Consider the following 12,882-nt stretch of genomic DNA (forward strand, 5'->3'; position numbering starts at 1 on the left):
ATGATATTTGATTTTTGGCTTACGGAATTTGGCCCACGGTGGCAGCACTGTTTTTTGTTGGTAGGCCAAAAAGGCATATTAGAGAGAATATTCTGTTTTTGATAGGCTAAAACTATTTGTCTTTTAGCCTACCATGGGAGATGCTCTTAACATAGGTGTGGCAGCGCTGTGGCAAGGTGTTCTAGGGTTTTAGGATTTTTGGTTTTTGGGATTTCAGGGTTAGGGCTTCGTGCTGATAACGTGTTTAAGGAAAACCTCAATTGGGAGAGAATTGAGTCGTACTTTCATTGATAATAGGGGTCTCTTTATATAGAGGATTACAAGACATGGAATTAGAGTTGTACAAGGAAAGATAATCGTACAATTAATCGAATATCTATGAATATATCCAAGAATATCTCTAATTTAAAACCCTATTAACTAGGTCAAGTAACCTAGAGTTTGGGCCAGACACATATTCTGGATTTACTTAAACAATGGTAAGATTCTGCACACAAAAATTGGCAGCACAGCTCGTTTATGACCAATCCATATCAACTAGTTCCCATTGCCATTCCAAGTTCACCTCGCCACAAGGTCCTTTCATACTGGGCCGATTCTGTTTTATTATAGAAAAATTATGGGTCCATGAGTGTAATTGAAGGCCCAGAACTGCTAAGACCCACTGCCATCGGCTTTGACAAAACCCACTACTGAACGAGGATACTGTAAATTGTTGTAGCCTCCTCTCTTTGCAGCTCCGCTCCCTCTTCTCTCTCTTTTACAAAACCCTAACCAGTGACGCTAGTCCGCCCACATTCCTCCCAATCTTTGCCGCCAAAACAGGTTTGTCTGCTCCTCTTCCTCTAAGCTTTTCCTTCCTTCTTATAGGTTTTTCTGGGTTCATGAGTTATTGAAAATGGCTTTGATTACTGTCAAAATTGATAAAACTCTTTGCTTTTGTCATGAATTTTTAGTGAAGAATAAAAAATTTATGAACTTTATTCAATACCTTCAGTATTTTCAACTCAAAGTTACAATCTTGTTCTACTGTAACTGTTGTTTTTGTAGTTTTGTAGTTATTTTCGAGAAGCTTGATTAATTTTTTTTTAATCTAGTGTATAGCTATGGCGGAGCTAAAGCTCTCGGAGAGTCGAGACTTGACCCGAATAGAGCGCATAGGCGCACACTCCCACATCCGGGGACTTGGTCTTGACTCTGCCCTAGAAGCTCGTGATGTTTCGGAGGGCATGGTGGGCCAGACGGCGGCGCGGAAGGCTGCCGGTGTGATACTACAGATGATCAAGGAAGGGAAGATAGCTGGACGGGCTGTGTTGTTGGCTGGACAGCCTGGCACCGGCAAGACGGCCATTGCGATGGGGATGGCTAAGTCACTGGGGCTTGAAACGCCGTTTGCGATGTTAGCTGGGAGTGAGCTATTTTCGCTTGAGATGGGCAAGACCGAGGCCCTGATGCAAGCTTTTAGGAAGGCTATTGGGGTGAGAATCAAGGAAGAGACTGAAATTATTGAAGGTGAGGTGGTGGAGGTCCAGATTGACCGGCCTGCGGTGGCTGGAGCAGCTTCGAAGACTGGGAAATTGACATTGAAGACGACGGAGATGGAGACGGTGTATGACTTGGGTGCCAAGATGATTGAAGCATTGGGGAAGGAGAAGGTGCAGAGTGGGGATGTGGTTGCCATTGACAAAGCGTCCGGGAAGATTACCAAGGTCGGTAGGTCATTTTCCAGGTCGAGGGACTATGATGCCATGGGCCCGAGTGTGAAGTTAGTGCAGTGCCCTGATGGGGAGTTGCAGAAGCGTAAGGAGGTCGTGCATTGCGTCACACTTCATGAGATAGATGTCATCAACAGCAGGTAATCAAAATCTCCACCTTCCTCTTGTTTGTGGTCATCTATACTTCTGACTATTTTCCAGATTGAGCCTTAGAATTGGTTTTTATCCTGTAGAAGTTGAATAATGTGTTTGTTCTGCTTATTGGTTGACATTCCAAACATGTTACAAGTATCTGCTGTGAGTGATTTTAATTGAAAGAAGGGGCATTTGAATGATATATGTTAAAGTGTTTAATCCTGCAAGTTAGGTACAATCAAATATCTTGCATTGCGAGCATGCTGCTGTGAGTAAGTTGTAGATTTAGTCTTTTCAATCAATAGACAGAGCTTGTCTTACAGAATGGGTTATGGAAGCTTTCCTTTGAAGTCATTAGTGTTGTAATGACATCATTAGTTTCTCACAAAGTCTTAGATTTTATCTTTTCAATTCAGAATATAAACTATTGTTTTATACTTTTATTTTTGTTTGGTCATAATTCAAAAGTTTATGGCATGTATGACATCTCTTCAAATTATTCTTGCATGCACAATTGCAGTCACACTAACATACATATTTATGCATATTAAAATTCAGTTTTTCTCCATTGCGTGTTCTAAGATGCAAATAAATTTTGTCTGCAGCTGTGCAATAAAATGAAAGGTATTTTACCAATATCTGTACTGATGAAATAATGTAAAGCCACCCACATAAAACTAGCCCTCCTGAATTGAAAGAGAACTGGAATTAGAGTTGAGAAATCAGTAGAATTATTAGAAGGAAGAAGCTTTTCTTCCTATTCAACTGTATATATGCTTTTTATGGGTGTTTATTTTGAAAAAGTAGAGTTCTTTACAAGGCTGCATGTACCAAGAGAAGGGTTTGAACCAAAAATCAGTACCTTTGATCTTGAATTGCCAGAATGGCTGTAGCCAAATCAAATAGTTGAGAAGTTTACTGGCCGGCCATTGTGAGATTTCTGTAAATCTTTGTCGATGGATCTGCTTACCGAGCTTCTCACATTTCTTTTAACGTTCAACTATTTATATGTTTGTGTGCTTTTGAAAAGAGTTGATTTTCAGGAGCTACATGTACCAAGAGAAGGGATTGAACAAAAGCAGTACCCTTGATCTTGAATTGCCAAATTGGTTGTAGCCAAATCAAATGGTTGAGAAGTTTACTGGCCCGCCATTGTGAGATTTCCCAAAGTCTCTATCAATGGATCTGCTTACCGAGCTTCTCATAATTTCTCTTGAATTTTTTTGTTTGTTGTATTGAGTGGGTCTTATGAGAAGGGGAGAAGAGGGAACTGGCATAAGATATGGCCTTTTCAAGAGGCCCTTTTCTAACATCAATTTGTTAACTGAGTCACCGTCCATGCAAATTTGCTTTGACTCCCCAGCTGTTTGCTTCTATCAGTGCCTAGTTGCTTACATCTTTTTGTTTTTTTTTGGTGGTAATATGCCGTACCTTCCAGGAAAAGCTTCACAGCATACCTTTCAGCCAACTGATAAGAGAAAATATAAAGTAGAAATAGAAACATATGTTAGAAAAGGTTGATGGAAAGTGAACTCCAGCAAAACCTGTTAATTGCAGCTGGGTATCAGTTGGTAAAAGAGAGAACATTCTACTTTGCTCGACACTGGTTCCAGTGTTTCTCTCCATATAAGATGGTCTTCTTAATTTGTGTTACAGATTACCCATGGGCACGTAAAAGATTGTGTTAGATGTCAACCGTTCCATTCAATTGTATAGATTTAAACTTCATTTTGAGGTTGTTAAGGTTTGATGTGATATATCTAGAATGTCTTCTTTCATTGAACACACGTGAACATAAATATAAACATGGACAAGGTGTTTAGGAATTTCAAGATGTTTATCATTCTGTATTCTTGTTTTAGTTTTGGATTACTGGTTATCAACTTATCATTTGTATTATGATTATGCTTGTTTTCATTGTGACAGTTCAAACAAATGTTAAAATTTGGGCAGTTCAGCTCTCCCTTTTAACACACACACACACACACATCACCAAAAAAACAAAATCAAATAATGTAGGCTTGCAAGTTGCTCGCTTTGAGTTTTGCACTCTACTTTAGACTTAGTGTTACCTCTGGATTAATGTAATATTTTTATTTCTGATTATATTTTATCTTTCTTCCAGAACACAAGGATTTCTGGCACTCTTTACAGGAGATACTGGTGAAATTCGTTCAGAAGTGAGAGAACAGATTGACACAAAGGTAGCAGAGTGGAGGGAGGAAGGGAAGGCAGAAATTGTGCCAGGTGTTCTCTTTATCGATGAGGTCCATATGCTTGACATTGAGTGCTTTTCATTTCTGAATCGTGCTTTGGAGAATGAGATGGCTCCAATTTTAGTTGTTGCTACGAACAGAGGGATTACTACAATCAGAGGCACAAACTATAAATCTCCCCATGGGATTCCAATTGATCTCCTTGATCGCCTGCTTATCATCACCACTCAGCCTTACACAGAGGGTGAAATTCGCAAGATTCTTGACATAAGATCCCAAGAAGAAGAAGTTGAGATGTCTGAAGAGGCAAAGCATTTGTTGACCAAGATTGGTGTAGATGCATCCTTAAGATATGCCATCCATCTCATAACAGCTGCTGCATTGGCATGCCAAAAGCGGAAGGGAAAGATTGTTGAAATGGAGGATATTAACCGAGTTTACCATCTTTTCTTGGACGTGAAGCGATCAACACAATACTTGATGGAGTATCAGAGTCAGTACATGTTCAATGATGCTGATGAAGATGATAACAATGCCATGCAATCTTGAGATATCCCTTTTGGACTAGAAAAACGTGGTTATTTGTGTATGTTGCTTTAGTGATTGTATGCATCATTGAACTTTGCTTAGGGGAAATGGTGTTAGTATGCTTGTATGTTATCCTGTTAACGTGCTAGATCTTGGGAATTAGTTTTGTGGTTTCTCCTTGTGTAGGGATGAATCTTTCAACTTTTTCTACTCTTTCAAATCAAGCCTACATTTTTAACTGGTTTAATCTGATCTTTAGTTTCGGTTAATGTACTGAATTTCAGAATGTTATAGAGGTATGAGCCGGTGCTATTGCTATGCATTTGGCATGAGCGAATGATTCGTAAGTACTTTTTGTACGGCAATCCAGAGAACAAATTCCTTGTTTGGATTCAGACAGGAACATAGACAATTACAGATGGTTCAAGTTATTATTACCAAAAGAACACTAGTAATTACATGAAGATGACAGGGAATTACAAGACTTGCAGATACACAGGAGGCCACCTTACCTTTTGTTCACCCACCTTACCTTTTGTTCACCCTGTAAAACTTGAACTCAAATTTTCTTAAAAGCACCTAAGAAGTTGGAAATTGGAATCGTTTCAGTGTTAAACAAGAGACGCTTGGCTATTCTACTCATCAGCTTATGGACAATCAACCAGACCAATGTAGGCTTCCCAATATCATCTCATGCAATCTGCGTTGCAGGATGGGGAATTTAAGAAATCTGCTTCCCGATATCGGTTCCTAAACTGCCTAATTGTTCTTTTTAAAGAAAAATAGAATCTCATCTAATTCTGTGGGGGGTTCAAACAGGAATCTTCTTCAAACCAGCAGCAATTGGCATCCCTAAAAAGCCAATGAATACAGTAACAAACCATTGAACAAAGGTGAGAGGTGCTGTGCTAGCAAACTTCCCCAGAAACTCGATAATAATGATTTGGAACACAACTGTGGCACTGAGGACTGCAACGAAAACGTAATTATCCAATATGCCCTTGAAAACATCTATTTCTTCCATCTCACGCGAGCTTATTTCGTTAAACACCTGAAAACAGAATCATGTTACCTTTGAAGATTGTAATGTCATGAACTAGTTTGAAGAGACATGGTATGAGATCTTCACTTACCTGACAGAAGACGAATGTATTGAAAATGAGTGTGTTCAGGACCAAGTTAGAATCTGGTCCATTAAGACGAAATATTGATTCTCCTTTAGCCTGAAGAAGCCATAACACTGTAAATTGATAGAAAGACTGCCCTAAAATATTCCTCCACATTACATTACTGATGAAATTTTGTCTCTTTCCAACTGGCGGACGCTTCATTAAGTCATTATTTGGAGGCTCAGTTGCAAGTGCAAGTGCTCCCAGTGTGTCCATAATCATGTTCACCCACAATAGCTGAACAGCAGTGAGGGGAGCACTCCCTGAACAATAATACAAGAAAAAGCAAGCAGATGTGAACAACGATTTCAATGATGAAAAGAAAATGAAGGTGAAGGCCATAACAGAAATGGACAACAAATTTGAGCATGCTAACCTGTCAAACAGGCCGAGGAGAAGTTAACAATCAATGCAACAATATTAACAGTCAGCTGGAACTGCACAAATTTTTGGATATTGATGTAAACCGAACGTCCCCATTTTGCCACTGTCACAATTGTGGAGAAATTATCATCCAGAATTATAACATCAGCACTCTCCTTGGCCACCTGCAGATAGGAAATATGATTAGCTAAGCTTTAAGGACTCAAACAGCATTATATAGTTTTTCACTTCCATATCATTCTCACCTCAGTTCCGGCAATGCCCATGGCTAGTCCAATATCTGCCTCATGAAGTGCTGGGGCATCATTTGTTCCATCACCAGTTACAGCAACTACTTCATCAAATGTGGTCCTCAAGTGCTTTACCAGGGTATGCTTGTCTAGAGGCGATGATCGCGCCATAACCTACAGCAGGAACTCAAATTTTAGTGTCAACAGACTAATAGAACCATACTCAGTTAAGAGTAAACTGTATAAGTTTAGGAACGTTAGGACGTTCCTCAAAAAGAAAATAAAGTTCACCTGAATTTTAGGTATCAGTGCAAGCAATTCTTCTTGATTCTTCTCCCTGAACTCCGGACCTTCAATGGCTAATCCATCATCCGTGAGAATCCCACATTCCCTTGCTATGGCCTTTGCAGTGTTGATATTGTCTCCTGTAACCATTCTTACTGTGATACCAGCTGAACGGCAAACTGCAACAGACTCCTTGACACCGGGACGAACAGGATCTTTAATGCCAACAATTCCTATGCAAGTATATCCAGAAGTTGGGATGGGATCCTCAGCAGAGAATCCTTTTTCTAATTCCATATAGCCAAGGCAGATAGTTCGAAGAGCCTCACAAGCAAATTCATTGATAGTAGCTTGGAGATGCTTAATGGATGCTTCATCAAGAGGAACAGTTTCACCCTTTGAATTGATCACCTTGTCACAGTTGGCCAAAATGATTTCTGAAGCACCTTTAGTATGTGCTCTGAAACCTCCTCCTTCAGGAAGCTCCAACACGACCCCCATTCTTTTCTTTGTTGAGTTGAAAGGCTCAACTTTCACAAGTTTAGAAGCTTTTCTCTCTGCTTGGAAATCTCCACCAAGCGCCAAGCCAAACGCCAACAAAGCAGTGTCGGTAGGTGTTCCCAACATCTCATTCTTGCCACCTTTGCTAACCACAACTTCTCCACCAGTGTTGTTAAATATTGATTGCAGCAAAACCTTCTTAACAGATTCTGGAATATCAGAGAACAAGCTTGAAGCATCACTGAGGTTGCTCACATCTTTGACATTCATGCAAATGCATGACTTCACAACAGTCATTTTGTTGGTTGTCAGTGTCCCAGTTTTGTCACTGCAAATGTTCGTGGCTGATCCCATAGTTTCGCAAGCTGCCAGATGGCGTACAAGCGCCTTATCATTCATCATTTTCTTCATGGCAAATGCAAGACTCAATGTCACAGCCAGTGGCAGCCCTTCAGGGACAGCAACAACAACAATCGTAACTGCAACAGCAAAGAACTCTAACAATTGCATTGCATCATCTCCATTCCAGCTCCAGTGTGTCCCTTCTTGCAGTTTTCGACTAAACAGTCCTTGCACCATAACAGCAAAAGTCACAACAGCAAAGAAAAGTCCTATCTTACCAATAATGGTTGCCACTCCATTCAACTTGACCTGCAATGGGGTTTCATCATCTCCACCTTCACTTAGTGTAGCCATCAATTTGCCCCATTGAGTTCTCATCCCGACTGTGGTAACCATCATCTTGCATGATCCATCTTGAACCTTAGTTCCAGAAAGAAGAAAGGGATTTTCAAGAGTTACCATAATAGGCTCACTCTCACCAGTTAAACTGGATTCATCAATTAAGACAGAAAAACCAGAAACAAATAGACCATCTGCAGGTACTTGGTCTCCAATAGAAAGGTGTACAATATCACCAGGTAGTAATTCATAAATAGACATTTTCTGCCTATATCCATTTCTTGTTACTTGCATAGCAATCTTCTTCTTCTCCTTGTCCAAGTCCTTGAACTGTAGTGATTGCCGATAATCACTTGTTGCTGTGACAAACACAACCAGCATAATACTCGCAACAATTCCAAGCCCATCATGAGCTCCTGCTGGCCATCCTTCCATTGCTAGTCCAACGATCAATGACACAAAAGCACACACTCCGAGGATCATAAGAGTCATGTCCTGAAGGGCTTCCCAAACAAATACAAAGAAACCACGCTGTTCGCACTCTGTGAACTTATTAATGCCATAAATATCTTGTCTTCGAGTGTGCAGATCAGTTTCGGTATTGAGCCCATCATTTATAGATGTGGAGAGCTTTTCTGAAAGGCCAGTTACCCCTCCATGAAATTTTAGCTTCTTTACATCATGGCCTTCCACAATGGATCCCAATTCATCAGCACAGATACCAAAACCTGCCGCTTTAACTTCCTGAGGTAGAACATAGTCACTTGGCTGTACACCTGCACCACACCAGAAATTTTGATTAAGCATGAAATTATGAACCCCCCCGCCATGTAAGGTGATGATAATGTTTGGTTTGCTTAACGCTGAAGAGACTCACCTTGAATAAATTGAAATGCAGCTTTAGAAACCAAAACTGCAATCCTCAATTTCTCCTGCAAAATGTAAGTGACAAGGTAATCTGTAAATAAGTAGAGTAGTTGGATGGCAGAACTTACAATTCATTCTCCTTGCACCAGGTTTATTACTCCATTTTTAAGTCCAGCACCATATCGACGACAAGAGAAAAGAGAATTTTTGAAACTAGAGGCAATTTGGAAACTACTGACAAATACTTCATCTCCATTTGTGAAATTATGGAATTTGAACTGCCAGCACTCTTACCCACTACAGCAAGAAACCTTAATATCCAGTGGCATAATTTTTAATCACAATCTTTAAAATTATTACAGAGTTTTAACAACTCCAAGATATTGGACAAGATTGCACATAAACTTTGCATTTTTTACAATTTTCAGAGAAATTTGTCAACATGTCTACAACCAATAACTGTCAGTAGGCTATAAATTACTGTAAAATCATCATTTCAGAACATTTGTTATTGACTAATGAGTTGAGAGAAAATATATATAGACATTTCTCTGCTTCCTCTGTTTTATTTTTTGGGCCATTAAGTTAGGTTCCCTTACATTCTATGAGAAGGTTTTTAGTACCATGACCACATACAAAGTAAACCAAAAAGTAAGATGTCAAAGTTCAAACTTCAAACATTTGAGAACTTTTGGTAATACTAATTAGGATATTATAATTATGTAGCATATCCATTTGAATCGCTTGATCAAGAACATTAATGCACAATATTAGGGAGGGGAGGTTAAGGCATGCCTGATTGGTACGGCGCATAGCCGCAGCCTCTATACGCTTGGAAAGATTAGCAGTGAACCGAAACCTTCTTTTCGGGTTCTTCACAACTCCACAGAGCTTCCTCCATTTCTGCAACGTTTCTTCAGACGAGCCCTTAGCCTTCACTTCCCCAAAGTTCTCTTGCAAATAACTCTCCATAATCTTTTACGTTTCTTCTTTTCAACTTTGTACGTAGTAACAATTACAAACCCCCAACAGATCACAGATCATATATACAAGTTAGTAGAAGGAATCAGACCAAAAAAAAGTTAGTAGAAGGAAGCACGTAGGAAAATCACGTAGAGGAAGTTTCCGCAACATTCTGGCATGGTGGTGCCCTTTAGGAAAGAACATGGAGATTGAGGTCTGAAGTCTGAACCCCACAAAAATAAAAAATGGTCTGTACTTTCTTGGTCCGTGTATCTCAAGTTCTGTACCCAAAATAGGAAAGAGTGAGTGGAAGGAAGAAGAAGAAGAAAAAGTAATGAGGATCCGAAATTTGGTGGTATTTACGCGGTTTGGGAGCTAATCACGGTTTCTTCATCTTCAAGCTTAATTCTTGGGCCAAAGAAGGTTTTCGGATACCACGATCAATCCGAAATAAGGGTGTCAACCAAAAAAAAAAAAACTAAGCTTAGTTCTTGGCTTTGTGTTCTTTCCTGGTATTTTGGGGAAGGAGAAGCAGCGGAGTCAACACTCTCAGGTTGTACTTATTGGTGTGAGGGGGTTAAATAGAGATCAGAGCAGTTAATTATGGTTTGAATTTTGGAATATAATAATCGAGCGTCAACTACTACCGCGTTTTGATTTATTATGGTGCTGCGCGCCTGCGCGTTTGATCCGCGTAACGCGTAGAGAATAAAAGGAGCTTTAATAAAAGGCAGAGAGGAAGTCGTTTTATACTCTACTTGTGTGGTGACCCTAAGTAGATGCCATGATAAATGTTTTTGTTTCTTTAAGGGAGTGTGTGTTGTTCACTCCCCATCACTCTAATCACATGATGTGAGACAGAGTTGGCGTGTGTAATGCATTTAGAATTGTGTGGATTAAGCACAGTCGCGACGTATGGGACAAGCGATTGTCTATTATTGAGTTTAAAAACAGTATTAAAAATAACAGTATATTATAAAAGACTTTGTGGTTCACCAAAAGATTATATTTACGGACTAAAGTGGCCACTCGTGGTCATTCTAAAATATTTGATTGAATGATCTAGACATTTTCTTGACAATCTTTATATCATCACTATTAAAGAACGATGAGAATGCAACATATCGAGTTATCTACAAATAATATTTAAAATATTATCTTATTTATTAATTTTTAATACTCAAAATAACAAATGACATGACTCGATATATCATATGTCGCACTATTAATTTCTAACATTAAGATTGTAAGAACGTATTGAGTTACATACTCACCTCGGAGTTTATCTATCAAGGTTTAATGGCGAGAACTAAATCTTAGAAGCTGACGCCCGCATGCCTACTCATTTGCATAATGTTAAATATGCTCAACAGTCCTACTCATCACCTTTTTTTTTACACAGTTCAAAACTTCATCAGATCAATCAATCAAGAGCCTTAGAAGCAAAGCTTCATTATTCTATTATTGATTGTCGAAATAAAGTTCTACCTCTTTTTGCTCTGATATTTCAGATTTGTTACCGTCGCAACTCTTTCGAACCTTTGCTTGCTTATTGAAACCTATTCTGATACTAATTCATAAGAGCTTATGGGCAGAACTTTCCCTAACGAAATATGTTTCTAGCTAAAAGCTTGTTCCATTCAACTTCAGAAACACGTAACACGAACTTGGGGAGAAAGTATGCACTGGTTTACATTTTTCATGTTTACGTTTAGATACATAGGTTTCTACTTTCAAGAAGAAAGTACCCAGAATTTAACAAACGTCCTCTTCGGGAAGGGCACCAGCCACCAGGCCATACCTGATATGCTAGCAAGTTTCATATGAACTTCAGACTGCAAGTAGTTGTAACTGTATTTGTTATTTGCATTTGTATTTGTATTTGACTATTTGTTTATGTTATTAGGTGTTGCCATATATTTCTCTCAAAAAAAAAAAAAAAAAAGGTGTTGCCATATTTACCTTTTATTATTGATATTGGTCCTAGCCCATTTGTTTCATTAGAATTGTAGTGATTGTAGCCCATTTGTCTAATTTTGTAAAAGCCCATATGGATTGTAAAAGAGAGTCATTTACTCGGGTTCCAAACTTTTAAATAAGGTTTTTGTCCATTTACCCCATTTTTAGAGATTTTTTTTCCCACTTACCCTATTAAGTTTTTTTAAGGGGTTTTGTCTATTTACCCCATTTCTAGGGATTTTTTTCCCCCTTACCCCATTAAGTTTTTTTAATTCCCTCTTACCCAATACACTCTAAGGGAGTCTTCCCTAATACCCCATTAAGATTTTTTTTTTGTTTTTAATTTTTTTTTAATACCATTTTACCCCTCACCCCTTTGTTACTTAGAGAGAGAGAGAAAATGGAAGAGAGAGAAACTATAGGACACTTCGCCGGAGCCCGTCACCGGCCGCCGGAATCCGGTCACCGGCCGCCGGAATCCGGCCAACTTTCGCCGGAATCCGGCCAACTTTCGCCAGAATCCGGTCACCGGCTGCCGCCCACCGGAATTTGCTGAAAATCTCACCGGAAAGTTTTTTTTGCCCCCAATAGACGTCTATTGCCCCCTAATAGACGTCTATTGGGGGCCAATAGACGACTATTAGCCATGTATTGCCCCCCAATAGACGACTATTAGCCATGTATTGCCCCCCAATAGACGACTATCAGCCATGTATTGCCCCCCAATAGACGTCTATTGCCCCCCAATAGAATTTTCGTTTGCTGGAATGAAAATTAATCTTCCTAAAATTAGACAAATAAAACTTTAATTAACGAAAAAAAAAAAAAAGATTACATCAATTTAAAACATCTATTGCCCCCCAATAGTCGTCTATTGCCCCCCAATAGTCGTCTATTCCTTCACATATCTCTCTGTTTAGCCTTCACCTTTTTTTTTTTTTTTTTCGAGAATGAAACCTTCACTTTCTTGAACCAGTTTCTCTTGCCATTTTTGCTATTACATCAATCCAAAACGTCTATTGCCCTCCTATAGACGTCTATTGCCCCCCAATAGACCTTTAACAAGCCTCTATTGCCCCAATAGAACTTTTTTTTCTTTTTTTTTTTCATTCTGAGCTGCTGCCAAAAAAAAGAAGAAGAAAGAAATTGACTTAGGCACCCAGAGAAAAGCTCTGGGCACCAAAATGTCGTTCACCTCCGCCACCGGCGCACCAGATCAACGTTCTCCTCTGCCACCGGCCTGTGACGA

At 39.3% G+C, this 12,882-nt stretch overlaps 2 protein-coding genes and 2 non-coding genes across 5 annotated transcripts; 3 read left to right on the plus strand and 1 right to left on the minus strand.

The window, feature by feature from the left end:
- Window positions 1-677: 677 nt before the first annotated feature.
- LOC133721897 (uncharacterized) lies at window positions 678-4,841 on the plus strand. Of its 2 annotated transcripts, none has more exons than XM_062148668.1 (3): window positions 678-825; window positions 1,098-1,855; window positions 3,976-4,841. In XM_062148668.1, the coding sequence occupies exons 2-3, from the start codon at window positions 1,107-1,109 to the stop codon at window positions 4,613-4,615; spliced, it is 1,389 nt and encodes a 462-aa protein (XP_062004652.1). In that variant the 5' UTR covers window positions 678-825; window positions 1,098-1,106; the 3' UTR covers window positions 4,616-4,841. The 2 variants fall into 2 exon arrangements, with proteins under 2 accessions (XP_062004652.1, XP_062004660.1); XM_062148676.1 differs by having other exon boundaries at window positions 685-825; window positions 1,105-1,855.
- On the plus strand, window positions 2,735-2,836 carry LOC133727592 (small nucleolar RNA snoR109). The gene has a single exon (XR_009855273.1). It is a non-coding gene; the product is annotated as a small nucleolar RNA snoR109 (small nucleolar RNA).
- Window positions 2,958-3,059, plus strand: LOC133727593 (small nucleolar RNA snoR109). The gene has a single exon (XR_009855274.1). It is a non-coding gene; the product is annotated as a small nucleolar RNA snoR109 (small nucleolar RNA).
- A 118-nt stretch (window positions 4,842-4,959) lies between the features above and the next one.
- LOC133721887 (calcium-transporting ATPase 2, plasma membrane-type-like) lies at window positions 4,960-9,895 on the minus strand. Its single transcript, XM_062148656.1, has 7 exons — window positions 9,507-9,895; window positions 8,722-8,776; window positions 6,669-8,620; window positions 6,393-6,551; window positions 6,140-6,311; window positions 5,728-6,026; window positions 4,960-5,645 (listed from the first exon to the last, which is right to left on the minus strand). The coding sequence occupies exons 1-7, from the start codon at window positions 9,681-9,683 to the stop codon at window positions 5,406-5,408; spliced, it is 3,054 nt and encodes a 1,017-aa protein (XP_062004640.1). The 5' UTR covers window positions 9,684-9,895; the 3' UTR covers window positions 4,960-5,405.
- Between the last annotated feature and the right edge of the window lie 2,987 nt (window positions 9,896-12,882).

Source organism: Rosa rugosa, chromosome 1 (genome assembly GCF_958449725.1).
Source record: "Rosa rugosa chromosome 1, drRosRugo1.1, whole genome shotgun sequence".
NCBI lineage: Eukaryota > Viridiplantae > Streptophyta > Magnoliopsida > Rosales > Rosaceae > Rosa > Rosa rugosa.

Coding starts and splice junctions, on each gene's coding strand:
- LOC133721897 (XM_062148668.1), top strand. CDS start 1,107: ATGGCGGAGCTAAAGCTCTCGGAGAGTCGAGACTTGACCCGAATAGAG. Junction 1,856..3,975: donor ATAGATGTCATCAACAGCAG/GTAATCAAAATC, acceptor TCTTTCTTCCAG/AACACAAGGATTTCTGGCAC.
- LOC133721887 (XM_062148656.1), bottom strand. CDS start 9,683: ATGGAGAGTTATTTGCAAGAGAACTTTGGGGAAGTGAAGGCTAAGGGC. Junction 6,552..6,668: donor CACTGATACCTAAAATTCAG/GTGAACTTTATT, acceptor TTCCTGCTGTAG/GTTATGGCGCGATCATCGCC. Junction 6,312..6,392: donor TGGGCATTGCCGGAACTGAG/GTGAGAATGATA, acceptor TCCTATCTGCAG/GTGGCCAAGGAGAGTGCTGA.